Source organism: Larimichthys crocea, chromosome II, assembly GCF_000972845.2.
Source record: "Larimichthys crocea isolate SSNF chromosome II, L_crocea_2.0, whole genome shotgun sequence".
NCBI classification, from domain to species: domain Eukaryota; kingdom Metazoa; phylum Chordata; class Actinopteri; family Sciaenidae; genus Larimichthys; species Larimichthys crocea.
The window spans coordinates 13,701,125-13,719,672 of NC_040012.1; the positions used below are offsets into that span (position 1 = coordinate 13,701,125).

The 18,548-nt window shown below is 41.0% G+C and overlaps 2 protein-coding genes across 8 annotated transcripts in view; one reads left to right on the forward strand and one right to left on the reverse strand.

The window, feature by feature from the left end:
- clcn2a (chloride channel, voltage-sensitive 2a) overlaps nucleotides 1-18,548 on the forward strand; it is a 47,990-nt gene that overhangs the window by 12,041 nt on the left and 17,401 nt on the right. For 6 of the 7 annotated variants that reach the window (XM_019262198.1, XM_019262201.1, XM_019262197.2 and 3 more), the window contains exons 2-6: nucleotides 7,117-7,285; nucleotides 14,242-14,373; nucleotides 16,672-16,800; nucleotides 17,170-17,303; nucleotides 17,670-17,759. In XM_019262198.1, coding sequence (XP_019117743.1) covers nucleotides 7,117-7,285; nucleotides 14,242-14,373; nucleotides 16,672-16,800; nucleotides 17,170-17,303; nucleotides 17,670-17,759 — 654 coding nt within the window. Of the gene's footprint in view, nucleotides 1-7,116; nucleotides 7,286-14,241; nucleotides 14,374-16,671; nucleotides 16,801-17,169; nucleotides 17,304-17,669; nucleotides 17,760-18,548 lie in introns of those variants that run through there. The other variant, XM_019262203.2, reaches the window with a different exon arrangement.
- Nucleotides 3,986-6,666, reverse strand: LOC104918277 (zona pellucida sperm-binding protein 4). Its single transcript, XM_010729978.3, has 8 exons — nucleotides 6,333-6,666; nucleotides 6,047-6,234; nucleotides 5,728-5,825; nucleotides 5,481-5,638; nucleotides 5,212-5,404; nucleotides 4,986-5,133; nucleotides 4,834-4,909; nucleotides 3,986-4,159 (listed from the first exon to the last, which is right to left on the reverse strand). Exons 1-8 carry the CDS (start codon nucleotides 6,619-6,621, stop codon nucleotides 4,050-4,052), a joined length of 1,260 nt encoding a protein of 419 aa, XP_010728280.1. The 5' UTR covers nucleotides 6,622-6,666; the 3' UTR covers nucleotides 3,986-4,049.

Sequence of the window (18,548 nt, forward strand, 5' to 3'; positions counted from 1 at the left end):
AGGAGAGCTGGAAGTGATGCAGGTGTGTCATTTGTAATGGGTAGTATATGCACAGCCGGCGTGATACTGGATATTTTAGGCAGATAGTACCATCATTTCAAACATAAGCACAAAAAATGACAAACAGGCATTTTAGACATTTTACAATTTTAAAATCAAGCTGTCAGTGTTTTCTGGTGACAAAACATAGTTCAGCTGCTACTTATCAGCTAACATATACACAAATACTGATGTATCTGCAATAAGCTCTTGCCTACTGTGTGTACAGCTTATACATACAGTACATGGGAGGGGGCTGTGGCTCAGGAGGTAGAGCAGGACCACTAATCAGGTAATTCGTGGTTTGATCCTCCTCCAGTCTGCATGTCAAAGTGTCCTTGGGAAAGACACTGAACCTCAAATTGGTGTGTGAATATGTATGAATGATTAGCGCCCAAGTTGTAGTTATCCTTGCATGTCATCCACTACAGTGTATGAATGTGTGTATGAATGATAGTTTGTAACGTAAAAGCCCCTTCAGTGGTCAGAAATAAAATAACTAGAAAAGGAGAATCCAATGAATTCAGATGTGGCAAATGAAGGTTTTTCATCACACTGATGTGATCCAATATTTTCAGTTATCTAGTTTTCTGTCAACACTAGTCTAACACACCAAAAAATACCAAAGAGCTGAAGCTGCTACAGTATAAATATCTTTATGTTGCACCTCTACAAATGATCATTGGCAGTATTCACATTTGACGAGGACACAAGACTTCTCATCATTATTGTGAAAATGCTGAGATAAAAGCTGAATGTGATAAACTAAGCACATTATTTATCTCTAAATAGGTACATGTAATGTTGGTGAATTGTTATTTTGTGAAATAGTAGAAGGTGTTTGTACTGCCGGCACTACTAAATGAGTTCACAATGATAGTGCGTATTTATCTGTTATCTCAGTAGAGATGGTCCATTGCCTCATATTCCCAGAATATCTAAATGTAAAAAAAGTCTCGGGCTGCAGTTTCTCACCAAATGCAAAGTCAGTATTTTTTATTTCCGCAAGGGACTAAATTTATTTCTGGCAACTATGAGAATTATTGTTCAAATATTGAGGAGAAGAATGTTAGCTTCTGCTGCTTGCTCATCACTGCTCTACTCCACTAATGCTTCTTCTCCTTTTTATGGTCCACTCGAATTAGTTGGGTGCATGTGAGTTGGATCATCTTTCAGTTTTTGACACCAGTTTATTTGTGATAAACACAACTTCTTCCCCTCGTGAAACAATTTTACACCAAACTGGAACATTACGCTCAGCAGGCATGACTTTCTATGAAAAACCAGTCAATAGCAGCCAGTGGGAGGCAGGAGTTGAACTGGTGTAGAGGGCTGTGATGTGGGAGGTAAACTGACTAATGTTGATACAGAAGTTGGTCATGTGGGAGGTAAACTGGTTACAGATAACAGCTCATTTAACCCACAGGGTCCCACCTGCTGCTCTCCCAGGGGGCCGTGCTCCAGATGGCCAGTGATTGCTTTCATACAGGCCAAAGACAGAAAAACTAACAGGCCCTGCTTATACTTGTAGTGGGTGTTTGGTACTGGTTTGTGGGTTTGTGTGCGTGTATACTGTATGTGTGGGTGTATGAAAATTCACTTGCAAACGCACAAGATTCAGGATGAAAGTTGTAATTCAGTGAAGACTTTAATATCCCTGCAGAGATGATAAACTGTAGACCAGTAACTGGCAGGAAAACCACTTTTCTCTATGCATTCCCTCATTGGGCAAGATTACAGTCCCAGGAAATTTAGGAAATACTAACATGTCTATAGTGGAACTCTTATCGGTGAAAAAGATGTGGCAGTAATAATAATAATAATATTTGGTTAATGTTTATTAACCAAAATAACTTAAATTGGCATAACTTGACAAACTAAACTAGATGAAACTATATGATATGTAACAAGATGAGATAATAATGAAACATGATAATAAATAGTGAGATGGTCAACAGAAAATATTTGAGCCTGTCACCCTCTTTGTCTAACCACAAAGCGCACAGGTAAAAACAAGATGTAACCACAACCACACACCCTATGCCAATTACCATAAATAAAAGCAATCTGCAAAACGTGTGTGATCGAAACAAATAACGCAAACTATATACACACGTTTTGGCTCCTACAAGCACCTTTTAAAACACAGTTAAAAGTACTTTACAATAAAGCATAACATCCACTTGTGGAAGACAGTTTAGCAAGTTTCCACCATTCTGGAAGTGATGGGTCACAGCTTAGACAGATTTGGGTATCGTCTGCATAAAAATGGACCAAGTGGAAGCATGTAAATGGAAAACAGAAATGGACCTAGCACTGAGCCCTGGGGCACCTCACGGTGAACAACAACAGATAACCTGGCATCAGCAATTCCAATGCAGTAATGCCTTAGGTACGACCTAAACCATTTGAGAGTAGTAACAGTAGTCATTTGGGGGGTTTTAGGTTCTGTGTAGATGCTTTTTGTATTAAATTTGGCAGTCTTACTCATTAAAAGCTTGCTGAAATACCACAAAAGCACAACAGCAGTCCCCGGAGGGGACACAACATCCTTTGTCTGGCTCTGACAGGAGATTTTGGCTGCTCTCTTTCCCTGTTTTACACAACACTTTCCAAAAATGGCAAACAGCCAAAAATAAGTAAGATATGTAATTACTAGAAATTTCAAAATTACATCGTTGGCACATTTTAATGCCTTACTGAGTTTTTAAAATAATGCTGACCAGCTTGGTGTGAAGGTTGTGTTGTCTTTGCATTAAAAACAAACACAAAGCTGAGCTGAATACTTCATTTTTCCATTGCAGCTTGAAGACCCAACAGAATCCACTTCATAAATAGCTCCAACTAAATGCAGACAGATGGCTTGAAGGCAAAAAATTGTCAACATGAGAATTTGCCAAAGTTCCATTTTATACATTTATTTTTATGTAAGAGAGACAAGATCCACATTTAGGACAAAGTGATAAATAGGTAAAATGACTGAAGAGACCAGTTTTTCCTGAATAGTATCAGTTTTCACTGTGCAACTGATTATATTCTTTATTTTCCCTGATATTTAACATGGAAACTGCTGCTCTGCATTCACCAATTTGCTTTAATTGACAGTGGCAAAATTTCTCATTCCACTGATATGTTTATGCATGTCCACACAGCAGCTGTTAGGGTTTGTCAGCACCGATTGGCTGATTCCTCTGAGATTTCACTGTGCGGCTTATAACCGAGGCTGCCATCTAAGTGTGATGTATAGCCTGTGTTTTGCTTAAATGCCTCACAGCAGGTTGGAGGTTAAAGTGGAGAGAGATGAGCATCCTGACAGCATGGTCCTCCCTTTGCTCGTCAGACTGAACCTATACGGCTGCTCTGCTTTCCCTCTGCACCTCCTGTTCATGCGGGCAGAAAGAGCAAGTCTGGTGGAGTCGTGATGCCCATCTCAATGAGGGGAGGGGGGTGAGAGAGGAATTGGAGTGGGACAAAAGGGAGGCGGTGCGCAGAGGAGAGACGTTGGAAGTTGTAGCATACAGAAAAACCAAGAGACGTTATCAAAAAAATAAAGAGTAAAAAGGGAAAAGAGCAGCGAGGCTGGAGGAGTCGTGATGCACATCTTAATGCTGCATGCTCAGATTTGAGAGGGGAAGTAAAAATAAAGATGTTTGAGTCATGTTCATGTCACCAGTGCTGCAAAACTGTAGAGAAATGTGCCTTAACTAGAATTTTACATGTAGTGCATGCATGACTGTAATTTTAAAAATAAAGTCATGTTTCAGTTAGCCTTGCAAAGTAGCCAGTTGTAATGCAACCTTGTGATTTCTCAGCACAAATCAGGAAGCAGGGTTGCATTACTTGCTTGACCAGACTGCCTGTTCACAAAATCTACATCAGCAGGAAGGAAAAAAAAAAAAAATGAAGTGAATGACCTTCAAATACCAATTCAGACAAGACCCAGCTGTAAGCATGAGCTTTTAACAAGCTTTTATTAAAAGTCAGGGCCAGATATGGCTGCCAGTGGATTGTCATCTCGATTTGATGTTAGTAGATGGAGTCTTCTGTTCTGTCATGATCACTTCTCCACTTGACACAAGAGTCTGCCGATTAGAGGAACTTTTCCTCACTGCAGCTCTTCCTGCAAAAGGATGGAAAGCGCATCAGTCACCATCAGATTCGACAAGTTTGAGCAGTTGACAGACACTTAAACAGTGTTTTTACTTAAATTGCTTATCTGAGGATTTGCTTCTTGTTAGAAAGTTTTCCCATCTTATAGAATATAGGATGTAGCTTTTAGATGAGCCATGTATCCTATGACCTGTAGGACATTTGTCATGGTCAAGGCGTCCTCTGTCTGGACAAGCAAACCTAGTATGGAACTGGCTAAGAGCAGTATCCCAAAATGTTTCTACATGATAACACTGTATAAAAGTAGTAATGATGCATTCTTTGGTCATTCCTAATCGCATGTAGGGATGGATTCAAGCTCGTATTAAAGTGCCTTGAACGTCTCTTCATTGAACATTTGATAAATTCATGGGATCTGCAGATAAATCTAATTGATTTAACCTACCAAATTTCAAATTCATATACTGACTGTATGGAATTTATGTAAAGGTAACCCAAGGACAGGGACTGTGGTGCCAACAACGTATTTGGCAGCCTGCCATGGCTTAATGAAGCCCATAGCTGGAACACTGAATTTAATGACTGATGGCGAAACCAACTCTGGCTCTCAGGCATTGTTTGACATTTATGGACTAAATTACATATAAAATTAGTAACCATATTTTACAGCTAAAAGCTACTCACGTTGCCGGTGGCATGGCTGCTCACAAGAGTTTGTGCTGCTGGGATAACATACTGCTGTAGCACAATGGATATACACCTGTAAGAGAGTTAAAGTGTCAGATTTGGTCAGGGAAACTACAGTTTGTGTGTCACTTAACTAATGTGAACTATACCGAATCTTTGTTAGTACTGTAGGTGTTCTGATCCACAAACGTGAACATTTTAACGATGAAACGTTTGTAGTGTGTTGGGTAAGGGAGCCCAGAGGAGCCACCCACAGGAACCACTGTGGTCAAGTATCGGTCATCTTGGTAGGGACACCTGGAGCCAAAGAAAGCTCATGTACAGATTACAAACAAATTTACACAGTATAATTAAATGCATGTTTTTAAAATATACCCATGAACCAGAAGGTCCCACTGTGGCAGGCTGTTAGGACTAGGGGTGGAAGTGGCCCAGCAGTGCTCCAGGTTCAGGATGATGTTTGGATCAGACCTCTCCAGGATGTTCACTTCAACATAGACTGGTTCCCTCAGCACTTTAGTGATCGGGTAGTCATCCGGCGTGTAGAAGGAGCTATACGCTGCCTCTTCTGCAAACAAACACTTTTAGTGTGCACAAAAATTCTGCACTAGCCGACATCTTTATACGGCTCCTGTGCTACTCACCTTCCACACAACCCTTTGAGTGACACTGTCCATTGCCGATTTTCAGCGCCACTCTGAGGAGTCCCATAGCAGCGACGGGCACAGGTGGAGGAACGCTGTTCACCTCCATGACAAGAGCCTCCACCGCTGTGGCAGAATAGCGACACTGGAACAACAACCTGTTGGGAGAGAGCAGAGGCTTTTACATCTCAGGAAACCTCAGTGGGTCACAAAAGCCATCAGGGAGATCGATTTTACAGAAACTCACTCAAAATGGCTGTCCCTGGTGATTGCTCCTCGGGGGCCAAGTCCCACTTCATATGAGGAAGACATGTGGTTCTCATACACCACGTAACCCTCTTCCTCCTGCAGGCGAGAGAGATCTGTGTGCTCAAATGATGACTTACAAAACAAAACAGACCTTTGTTTCAAACTTCAAAATGTGAGAAGAGAACTTTTCTAGGTTTATGTCAGCAAATTGAGTCTTTAGTCATCATGGGCTGGCTCAATTTAGCATTTATAGCATAAATATTTAGTCACAGGGTTTGAACCATGATTGCATGATAGCCAAAGCAAAGATTAACCACCTTGAATGTAGTACCACATGCAGTCACAGGGAACTGAAAAATTGCAAAGGCAGAGGTGAAGTCGACCGGGGTACAGGAGGGGTCGTTTGTTTCTAGCAGGCTGACTGAATCCACATCTATGTGGGGCACAGTGGCAGCACGAGCTACGACCACCACAAACTGGCCATCCCTGGTACACTGCACAGTCACTGCATAAGAAAAAAAAGAGTAGCTAGTAGATATTTAACACTCAGTGTTGAGCACTTGCATGAGAGGCACTAGATACTATTCTAGCGAGTACAGATACCTGCTTTCCCATAGTAGCACTGCCACCCATCAAAGCAGCAGTTTATGTTTTCACACCGCTCTGCAGTGATATCTTGAGGCCCACACTGGATCCTCTCACCCCCGTCCACCTGGCATTTATCAAAGGGAGCTGCAGGTGGAGGGACCTTCGGCTGTTGTGGAGGGAGTTGAGAAGGATGAGGAGGTTGGTGCTTCTGCACAGGCAGCATCCAAGGAAGTTGCGCAGTAACATCGCAAGCCAAAACAACAACCACCACAACAACACCAAACAGACAGTTGAAAAGCTCCATTATGGTATTAGTAACCACACACTGGCCAAAACTGCAACAACTGTGCATACGCCTCAGCCGCAGGCTTTATACATGATTGATTGCGCGTAGTTTGCTAAGAACTCCGCCTCTCATCGTTAGGAGTCAACAGTGTGGCAGCCCTGCAGAGTTAATCAGCTGGGAGCTGACAGGTGGAGCTTATTGTCTGCTCATCTGTCTGAAAAGAAGTCATTACAGACCGTTGAGTCAAAGCTGAGTAGATTTCTTTTTCTTTTTTTTTTCTAAAAGAGACTTGAGAAGAATCTGGCGAGAAAAGAGTTGCAGGCAGTCAATTTTCTGACACCAGCCCCGAGTTTAAACCTTGGTGTGTTTACAAAGGCTGAGTAGCTTTACTGTGACCCAGCTGTATATCTTCTTAAGTGAAATACCTACTGCCTCCCACTGACATTTCTTTCACTGCCTCCCACCTGCACCACCTTTATAAAAGCTGTCTTTTTCTGTCTTTCATATACACAGATGTATGGGCGGTACACCCAGGAGCTGGGGGTGTATGCCAAGGAGGAAGCGGCCCGCCTTCGAGATGGAGGAGTGCGGGATGGTGGAGGACTGCGGAGGAACACCAGTGTTCGTAGTCGTGCTGCAGATCTGCTGGAGTACGAGAAAGACCCTTGTGCAAAGTGTCATTGTAAGTGATGATCGTGCAACAAGGCCTGAAATCTCTCTTCAGAGTGTGCTTGCAGGGACAAAATGTGCAGGTAGTGTAGTGCTCTGACATGATGTGAAGGTCAGACCAGAGTGGTGTTCGGTGCTCATAAACAAAGTGGATCTGATGTGTGTGTGTGCGCAGCAGATTGTGACGCTCCACCGAGTGTGAAAGTTGTGTGAAAACACTGACTTCTAGCAGAGCAGGTACGTTACACAAGGGAGCACAAGACGATTCAATGTGGCTGATTGGAGCAATGACCTCCAGCCAACAAGGGCTGTCTCAATGTCAGACAAAGACAGCCCCCTCTGCTGGCCCACCGTGTACACATCTGTGTGCGTGTGTTTGTGTGAGCACAACTCTGATCTGAACTGTCAGATTATTTTATGTCTCGTCTTCCCAGATGACTGCAGATAAGGGTGATAAGGGTGTGGCACGAGAAGAGAGCTTCACTTCAGACTGATGTACTCAACATTAACAGAGTGAAAGATACCTGCTGCATCCTCCAAATGTGTTTGCTTTTTATTTGTACTTCACTTAAACCTTCATCTGTGCATGTTTCTGCAATCAAAGGGAATTTTTTCAAGTAAACAGAGCAGCAATGCATTTTTTTTTTTTTTTTTTTTTTTTTTTTTTTTTTTTTTTTTTTTTGTTGATTGTATTTTTTTTGGCCTTTATATCGATAGGACAGCCGAAGATGGACAGTAAAGGGGCAGAGAGAGGGGAGTGACACACAGCAAAGGCCGTCCGATGCGGGACTTGAACCGGAGCCGGCTGCAGCGAGGACTATAGCCTCTTGTATACCGGGCGGCCGCGTTAACCACTACACTACCGACCGCCCCAGCAATGCATTTCTTAAAGAGAAACTCAAATTAGAAACATTAGAACAACTCCTCGCTGTGGAAATAGTCCCTAAACAAACGATTCACACACTAACATGGATACTATTTTTGGAAAGACACATTGTCACCTGACACATGTTACAAATTCTCTTCACCTGCATTGTATTGATGTGGTGGATGAAACTTGAAAGAGATATGTATCCATCCATTTTCCATAACCGTTTAATCTCATCAGGGTCACGGGGCAGGCTGGAGACGGTCCCAGCTGACATGGAATGAGAGGCGGGGTGCACCTCAGACAAGTTGCCAGTTCATCACAAGGCCGACAAGAGACAAACAACCATTCGCGCTCACATTCAGAGATGTATATTTTAAAAACCTAATTCAATAAAAAACAAATTATCCACCTAGAGGAGAAAATATGTTGGGTGTGTGCTGTTTTGGTAAGAGTTGAAATGTGTAGTCGAGAGACAAAAAATGATTTGATCATTTGTTACTGAATAAGCAAAAATTGCAAAGGTTCGCTGGTTTTAGCTTCTTGAATGTGATAATTTGCTTTTTTTGGTCTTCTATGATGTTAAATTAAATATCTTTTTAATTTTTAAACTATTAAATCCACTTTAATCCACCTAAAAATACAGGGCCCCTAGTAGCTTACCTGGTAGAACATGCACCCCATGAACAAATTTACACAGTGGCACAGGGTTTGTTTCTGAACTTTGTTTTTAAGTTTTCTTCAGTATCAGAAAAATCCAGAGATAATTAATTGTACATCAATGGGTACGTTGCAAACTGGAACTGCTATTAGCTAATTCGGACGCCTCAAGTTTTAACCCGCAGCGCCACTAACTGAATCCACGGTGACATTATACTTCCTGTTTACACCCTCCTAAATTATGCGTCATGTTGTCATGTTTAAAGGCCTTGTTATGGACTGAATGATTAATTGAGGAGGGGGGGGGATTGTTACGTGCACACACAGATGTGGTTGAACGGACCCTTTAGATCAGAAATTTACTGCATAAAGTCTTATTACATATTAGATCATTTCAGTAAAAGCGAGAAAATGAAAAAAGATGATAGAGGCAGCACGTTTGTTTTCACATGTGCTTGCACAAGTGAGCCGATGTGGCTGTTTTCCAGGATCCGTCTCTGCCTTTTTGCCCTTGTGACTAGTGATCTGATTAAAGCTCAATAGATTGCACCATAGGTGAAAGCTACACTATATCAGCCCGGCCTCGCTCGCTGTAATGGAAGCCATTTAAAACAATCACTCTCAGATCAGGAGCCAGTCGGAGTGATTTGTGCGCTCGCTGTCTGTGCGCCGTGTGTGCTCATAGATCAGGAGGTGTTTGTATTTTTAGACTTGTCTTCAGATAGACGCTAAGGCTGGACAGGTTCTGTTGTTCCCCTGTTAAGTAATGTATACGGAGAGAGGCTTCAGATTTGGTGGGAGTTTTTAGTGTGTTTTCCTCTCATGTATCTGTGTGGGAACATCATCTCTGTGGGTGATGGACTACGAGTGTGTGCCTCTGTTCAGATCAGTAACTGGAGCCGCAGCTTTTGAACAAGGCAGCCTACACTTGCTGCCAAAGGCTCTGCTGTCGGTCGTGATGGAGAGCTAAAAACACGCACTGCCTCACTGTGTTTATTTTGACTCACAGGGTGAATCTTTCTGCAGTTTTCTAGCTGACGTTAGTCGCTCAGGCGGACAAAATCTCCAGTATTTTTAGTGTTATTCCTGATTGGCTTCAGGTGATGCAATACAGGACTAACAGAGGTGGAGAAAATGTCTGGCGCTGGGTGTGTTGTTTTTTTTTTTTTTTAATTTTTTTTTATGTTGAGATCAGGAGAAGACATCTGTGAACGCTACTGAGCCTGCGGATGTGAGCTCGAGCCAAGATGCACACGGAAGTATGTGGCTCTGCAGGTGCCAGACAAGATATCCATGTGTGTGTGTGAGAGAGTGTGTGTGAGAGAGAGAGAGAGGGATAATGAAAGAGGAGCTGTGGGAATTAAAATTTCTGCAGCTTCTTCCACACGTGAATGTCCAATGAACTGGAATAAAAATGATGGATCCAGTTAGGTTCATAGCAGTATTTAATCTTTAGATATTTCTCTCTTTTTTTACTTGCCGTGTGCCCACTGTGTGACGAGTGTGTCAGCACATGAGAGTGTTTGTGCACGTATACGTTGCCATCCAGCAGAAGGCCTGGTTGCAGGACACATTGCCCCGTCATGCACACTGGAGTTCTCCTTGTTCTCTGGAGACTCAGCATCCCCCCGTGACCTGAATCCTGCACCAGAAAGACTGCTGCTGCTATTTATTGTATTGTCTATTGTGTCTATGTGGAAGCAAGGTCATTCAAACAAGAACATTTTGTGAACATGATCATGAAGAACATGAACATGAGTTTGTCCTTATCATTATAAACACGCTGAACAAACAGCAGTCACAGATTTGATTAACAGAAAGGAACACAGAACACTGAGTTACATCATTTAATGGATAACAGAAATAATAAGGGGGATAACAATGTGAGATTTGTGTTACATTTTATATATTTCTTTGATTTTATAAATGGTTTGGGGGGTGTTGGTTAGTTCAGTGGGTAGATGTCCTTGCCGCAGCGGCCCAGGGATCGAATCTGACCCGTGGCCCTTTGCTGCATGTCATTACCCATCTCTCTCTCCGTATTCCTGTCACTCTTCACCTGTCTCTATCCATTAAAGCTTGAAAAAGCCAAAAAATATATTTTTTTGTTTTTTAAAAAAAGAAATGATTTGGAGTATTTATTTCATTTTTAAACCTTTTGAAACAAGTAAAATATCCAGACAGAAGAGTTTTAAAAGTAGACAGATATAGTGATTAGTGAAAATGTTTCTCTCCTGTTATCAAAAGATCCCATGAAAACAAAACCAACAATGTGTTAATCCCTTAATCCCTCTCTGAACTATTGTACTCTACCTGTTGTGTTCTGGCTCTGTTTATTTCATGTACCCAGCTTGTAAATCTGTATGTGCCTCCCAATTTATGCTGCAAAATAGTGGCACCAAGAAGTTTCCTTTGGTTTTGTCCGATAATTTGAGAGAGATGGAGAGAGCATTGGTTAAGAGACATAGACGGTGAATGAGTGTGAGGGAGCACCGGCATCAATAAAGCTGGTTAATCAGCCAATTAGAGTTATTTACCGATTGTTTCCTAGTGGTCACATTCAGCACACATAGACACACTGCCGGACAACCCTGTGGCCATTCACCACGGTTGCTGAGGACTATTTTCAGCTGTGTATCAATACATATTTGTTGTACAAATGTGTATTTATGGCAGGTGTATTTGTAGGTGTATGCTGTATACTTAAGTGACTATGTTCACTCTATGTTACCAGAGTTGCAATGATTAGTCAATTAATAAGATCCACAGAAATAAATCAGCAGTAATTAGTTTTACAAGCAAAAATGTTATTTCATCTTCTCAAAAGAGAGATTTCGATGTTGAATATCTTCTTTTTGGGCTTTTGAAGCGACAAAATTTTTTTATATTTATTGATGTCACCTTGAGCCCTAGAAAATTGTGACAAGTCATTTTCAGTGTTTTTTGAGCTTTTTGATTAGTCAAAGAGAGTCTTTAGAGTTTTTTCACTGAAAGGAGCTGATATTAAGAGGTGAGACTGAGCCAAAACAGAGTTGTGGACCGGGCAGTTAAACAATGAGCTGAAACTCACTGTAAAGCTCCATAAAGCCAAAAGCAGGTGATAAATCTATTTTCTTCTCTACCTTTCCACATTCTCATTTTATACATTGATGTTATAAAGGTATTGACTCTAGTCGATTTAGACCAGAAGATAAACTCATAATAGTTTTGGTTGAAGTGTGTCAGAGATTTGTGATTCAGTTTTATCACACTGCTCCCCACACATCGCATCCCTCCAGCAGTTTGGGGACAAAATAGCATCTGGCAATACTGCATTGGATGGATTTTTGCACCCGCTGGCCACTGGACCAAAAATATCCCCAAAACCAACTGACAGACATCAACCCGAGTCTTCACACCCAGTTTTTTTCCTGTGTTGTACTACAAAAGGTTTAATGTTTCCAAGAAATTGTGTTTATTTATAGCTAATTTGCAACAGCACGTAAGTGTTAATGATGAATGTGTTAATGAGGAAATGTTACCAATTAAAATATCTGGCAAGTTCCAAAAGTATTGCTACTGATCAGTAAAATGTTCATGAACAATATCTAATTACTGCAAATCAAATAAGATAAGTGATGGTGATGGTGCAGCGGTGTGGCTCATTAATGTGTTTTTATGGAGGTTTATGACGGGGGAGTTCTGTCTGGCTTTGACTACGCAGGAAATGCTCACAGTATTTAGTCGGATTAACTCATTGTTGGTTTTGTTCTTTTAATGTACAAAAAGAGAAATCCATGTGTCATCCACACATCTGTTGCTCTCTTAGTTAATAGTTTTCTCAGTGGCAAACGTCATTACAATACACAAGTGTATGTGACGACTGTAGCGTTTTTAAGAAAATATAGATCTGGTAAATGTGTTAGTAGCACATTTTTAGCTTCTCGAGGGACGGGCACATCTATGAATGCTCTGGATGTTGAAGTGAATTCCAGGCTTTGGCAATGTCCGCAGACAAGAAAAGAAGAAATGAGTCCAGTGATGCTTCTTTTAGCTGACCTAGCTCAGAGTTATAGATTATAATGTAATGGTAGCATTTATAACTGTGACCTAGCTTTGTTTTGTCTCATGTTTGAGGTGTAATAAGATAAAGTGATGCTCTCAGTCTTAACACATAATAGAGTTTATTGTTATTCTTTCACAGCTCACTCTCGCCTGGTGAACGGATAACGTCTCTCTGTCCGACTCGACTCGATGGGTTTATAATTTTCCCATTCTTCTTTACTGTTTATGTGAAACTGGATCCTATTCATCGGATGATGTCCTGCCATGATAAACCCTTGTTGATGCTTTTATTTTCACCATGTTGGTCTTTTCTCAGGTATAATCCCCCAAAATCTGTCAGGAAACATCAGCTAATGCAGAATGATGCAGTTCTGTGTTTCTCAGACTTTTTATACCATGTACCACCTCAGAAAATATTCGTCTCTCCAAGTACAAACTATTTTGACAGACATTAAAATCCAGCAGCGTAGAATGACTGTGAATGACAGTTCACACAGGAAGGAGGTTTATTTCTAAGAGGAAGATTATTTATTGTTTGCTGTTGTTGAATCCTGAGCAGAAGCAGAGCTTATTTAGTGTTAAAGGGATTCTCCTGATCTTGATTGCTAATATTTCCTGTTTGGAGCCACAGTTACAGAGTTTTTGAACCGTTCATTTCACCTCCCCTTACTGTCTCACGTCAAATTTTAGTAATCATGGATGTATGCACCACGTGAATGAACGTGTCTATGTGTCAGGCTGATATTGAAACAAGATATCTCAGGAAATCACGTACCACCAGTGTTACTCGTACCACAGTTCAATGAAAATATGAACTTATGTTTAAATCCTGGCTAAAAAATGATGTCCTTTATGGCCTTCGATTGAATCGTATAGACCCTCTCCAGGCGTGTTTAATGACATAGGGATGCTCACAATATGTCACAGTTGTGTGACTGTGCTTCTCCTCTTCCCGCATTGTAAAACTGCCAGTATTTTTCATTTCACATCATTAACTGTTGGACACAAGATGTCTCTTACTTCACTGAAAAGTCTCAGCGTGTTTGTGCTGTCATACAAGTTCAACTCAAGTTCAAGGTGAGCACAGCAGATGAATGTGAAAACATCCCTTTAATGTCAAACCCTGCAGATACATCAAACCGCACGGTGAAGCTCAAATATTGATGTGAAGTCACATTAAATACGACACATGACTGAGTGGAGGGGGACTCTTTCCTATCTTTCCTTAAGTTATAAAGTATTAATTGCCATAAATCTTTCAATCGTCCATTCATTCCCGTCTCCTCTGTCATAACATATTCACTTTGTTCTTTTCCTGCCTGACGCCGCAGATTATTTGAAGATTCATTTCAGAGTTTGTTGTTTTTTTTTAACGTCTCTCTCCGTGTGTCCCTCAGTGTGTGCGTCTCGCTGCCAGAAGTTCCTGATCTCACGGGTTGGGGAGGACTGGATCTTCCTCATTCTGCTGGGTCTGCTCATGGCTCTGGTCAGCTGGGTTATGGACTATGCCATCGCCTTCTGCCAAGAAGGTAAGAGAAGAGACAGAGAGCCAGAAAGAGAGAGGAAAGTGTTGCAAAGAGAGATGGATAGAGGGGCAGTGAATAATGGACTGGTCTCACAGGGGCAGTAAAGCTGCAAAATTGTTAATCCATGAGGAATCGTGTTTCATAATGAATTATTATTCAATTATTATGAATTATAATTATCGGGTTTGGTAAGAAGTAGTTGGTAAAATATTAATACAAATTGACCATTAGTCTGCCACCAGGTCATATTGATCTTGAACTGAGGCTAACAAAGTGGCTTTCATTAATATTTAAAGGATCAATAAATATGGTTTGTCGCCCCACAAAATATCAAATGAACCATTTTTAAGACTTGAATTAATTCACCAGCTGCTGATTTAAGATTTTCAAAACTAATTTAACTATAAAGAAAAATGATTAATAATGAATCTCTGAAGTTGTTTACCCTTTAACCTTTTCAGATAGTGTTTTAGTTTTGTTTTAAATAAAATATATTTTATTGATGTGAGAGAGAATAAATCCTTTTTCTCACATCAATAAATAATGGAAATACCACAGTGCCACAACTGAGAGTCTGTGAGCTGTTTTTCACTGCGTGTAGTGTTTTGTTCAAATAAATGGTAACAAGAGACAAGAGAGATTTTTTTTCCTCCATTCTTGTAGAGGTTAAGGGCACGTTTTACATCCAGACAAGCATCAGCGAAATCAGAAAACACAGGAAAACAACAAGACTCTTCATCCCAACAAAAACGGGGCAAAGAGCGGTTACTCTGCAAAGTTTTATCTGGTTTGACTTCAGTTTAGTCCCCTGTGATCACCTGCACTATGTTTTAATGCAGCTAAACTTGACGTTCTCATCGACATACTTATCCGTTGTCCGACCAATGAGCATAAAATGATCGTTTGCTTGTGGCTCAGAAATGCTGCTAGTTTACCAGGCGAAGGCATCTCTCAATTTTACTGCAACACCAACACAAACCTCACTTTTAAAAAAATTCGAGTTACTTTTTTTATTTTGTTTCTTTACACTTCTACTTTTCTACTACAATTCAGACTTTTTACTGTTTACTACATTCATTTGACAGCCATAGTTTTCACAAGTTTTTACATAAAAACATAATACGTTTATAAAAACAATGAATACTTACTGATTTAAATAACTACTTGGAGCCCAAAGATGTAAAATGATCCAGTATTTCACGTAAAAGCAAACAATAGAAGGAAAAACAACAAAAACACACACAAAGTTATATAGTCAATGGATGTACTTACATAGCGCTTTTCTAGTTTTCTGACCACTCAAGGTGCTTTTACACTACTTATCACATTCACCCATTCACACACACACATTCGTACACTTATGGCATTGGCTACCATGCAAGGCCATGCTCATCAAAAGGGAACTAATTCATTCACACCCCAGTGGCCCGGCATTCAGGAGCAATTTGGGGTTCAGTGTCTTGCACAAGGACACGTCAACATGCAGAGTGGAAGAGCCGGGAATTGACTTCTGGTTAATAGGGGGCTGCTCTACCTCCAGAGTCCCAAAAAGTACAAATCTCTGTTAAAGAGCTTGTTTTTGTTCTTCTTTCCTACCTCATTAATCATCTGTCGACCCCTCAGATTTATGTTGTGACCCTTCTTCAAGGTTGTGCAGACTGGACTGAAGTACCAACTGTGTTAAAAATAGTTAAAACTAACTTCACCTCAACCAGCTGCAATAGTCAAATGCTATTGATACATTGTTGCATCAGCATTAACGATCTAATAAAGTCATATGATATTATACTGTCATATACTTTATGAGGCTTTAAGTGTATCTTTTTGATATAGATTTAACTGCTAATAACAATACTTTTTTTTACATTAAGTAGGATTTTGAATACAGGGGTGATTTTATGTTGTTGTGTTGGTACTTTTACTTAACTGAAAAGTCTGAGCATTTCCTCCTGCACTGTGCTGTAATTTATCCCCTTAGGAGAGCGTTTTAGAAACTCTCTGCTGTTAGGTGTCAAAAATGGCGGCATAATGTGGATGGGGAGCAAAAATGAGACAATGGTAGATTTGATAGTAAGAGAGCTAAATAATAAATGAGGAGGTCGAGGCACCTGAACTGCTGAAAGATGAAGAAAGATGCGGTGGTGAAGAAAAAACAGAGGTAGGTTTAATGAAGAGGAGAGGAATCGGGTGATAGATCTTGATCGATGAGGAAAAGTTGTCGTGCTTCAGTTTCCTGCTGCATTATACTGAGATGAAGTTGTGTGTCTGTGTGTGTGTGTGTGTGTGTGTGTGTGTGCGCAGCACAGAAGTGGATGTATGGTGGACTGGACAGTAACCTGCTTCTGCAGTACATTGCCTGGGTCACCTACCCTGTAGTGCTCATCACTTTCTCAGCGGGATTCACACAGATCCTGGCGCCTCAGGCTGTGGGTAAGACACACACACATATTTATGCATTTATACACAAACATATGGATTCATATCCTCAATTCACGGTCACATTTCTGTGTTTGAATAATGTAATTGGCTCCATAATGAACCATAAGGCCTCCAAGGACATGTTCTGTGTGTCTCTTAGTGGTCACGTCTGCAGGAGATCCATAAAATATTCCTCTGATGCAATGTGCATACAGAAAACTATATGAATATCAATCAGCTTTTCCTCTCACCCACCCTACCCCCCCACTCTTCATTTATTCTCTGCATCCCTCTCTCTCTCTCTGTAATTGCTTTCTTTCAACTCATCTTTTCTCTCCACTCCATCATCCCACCGGGCATCTCATTCTTTTCATTTTCCAGGTTCAGGTATTCCTGAGATGAAGACCATCCTGAGGGGGGTGGTCCTGAAGGAGTACCTGACTTTTAAGACATTTGTGGCCAAAGTCATTGGTCTGACCTGCGCTCTGGGCAGTGGGATGCCTCTGGGGAAGGAGGTAGAGTTTTAATTTTTCCTTCATATCCTCCCGTCATAGTCTTCTCGGCTGTTACAAATTACACATGACGGAGTGCTTGAAAGTTTCCTGTTGGGAGGTTATAATAATTTTGCCTCTTCGAGTCTCATTAAAGTCATGCCTGGGAAAATAAATAAGTGATTTACTGCTAATGACGCTTGCATTTCTCATATGGATCAGAGGTGTTATAAAGTTGTTTCAATCTGAATCCGAGCAGGGTTTAATCTCGCAAGATTTTTGAATAATGCCCCTGAACTCGAGTGCATCATGTTCCACTCAGCGATAAAATGAGCTTTCATTCATATCCTCTCTACTAACATCCTAATCCGTCTCCATCCTCTCTCTCAGGGACCGTTTGTTCATGTTGCCAGTCTGTGCGCTGCTCTCCTGAGTAAATTCATGGCTGCTCTGTTTGGTGGGATTTTCATGATGAGAATGGTAACTATGCTAAAAAAAAAAAAAAAAAAAAAAAAAAGGAAAACCGCCGGACACACCGTTGCACACATTCAAACTTTTTTTTGACTTCTGAAACTTTTGAGGACTTTCACAGATTATGTCTCTAACCCCTTAATTAACACTGATCAGCCATAACATCATGACCGCCTGCCTAATATTGTGTAGATCCCCCTTTTGCCACCTTAACAGCCCTCACCCGTCAAGGCATGGACCTCTGAAGGTGTGCTATGGTATCTGGCTCCAAGACATCAGCAGCAGATTCTTTAAATTCTGTGTAAAGTAAGAATAAATATGTGTTCTGAGTTTGTGAGACCAAAGGAGAAAGTGTTATTAACCACCCAGCCAAATTCGAATGATTAAAAATGTCGACAAGTTGTCAAAATTAGGAGTATTCTCAGCTCCAGGACTGATCCGGTCGATTGGATTGAGATTTGGGGAAATTGAAAGCCATGTCAACACTTGTCAACACATGCTTGTATTCCTTAAAACCTGTGGCAGGGCATATCATCCTGCTGAATGAGGTCACTGCCATCAGCCCCATACGCAACAAACTGCAACACCGTGTGTTTTGACACTTTTCTATCAGAACCAACATTAACTTTTGCAGCAATTTGAGCTAAAGAGCTCGTCTCTTGGACCAGCCATTGCTCCCCACATGCATCAGTGAGGCTTGGATGCCCATTACCCTGTCATCGGGTCACTGCTTTTATCTTCCTTGAACCCTTTCTGATAGGGTTGGGAACACCTCAGAAGAGCTGGAGTTCAAACACT

Bases quoted from the DNA above. Each gene is read 5' to 3' on its own strand.
- LOC104918277 (XM_010729978.3), bottom strand. From the start codon at position 6,621: ATGGAGCTTTTCAACTGTCTGTTTGGTGTTGTTGTGGTGGTTGTTGTT. The intron at 5,405-5,480 runs GTGAGTAGCACA...GTTTGTTTGCAG, and splicing joins CTCAAAGGGTTGTGTGGAAG to AAGAGGCAGCGTATAGCTCC. The intron at 4,910-4,985 runs GTATAGTTCACA...ACTCTCTTACAG, and splicing joins ACAGTACTAACAAAGATTCG to GTGTATATCCATTGTGCTAC.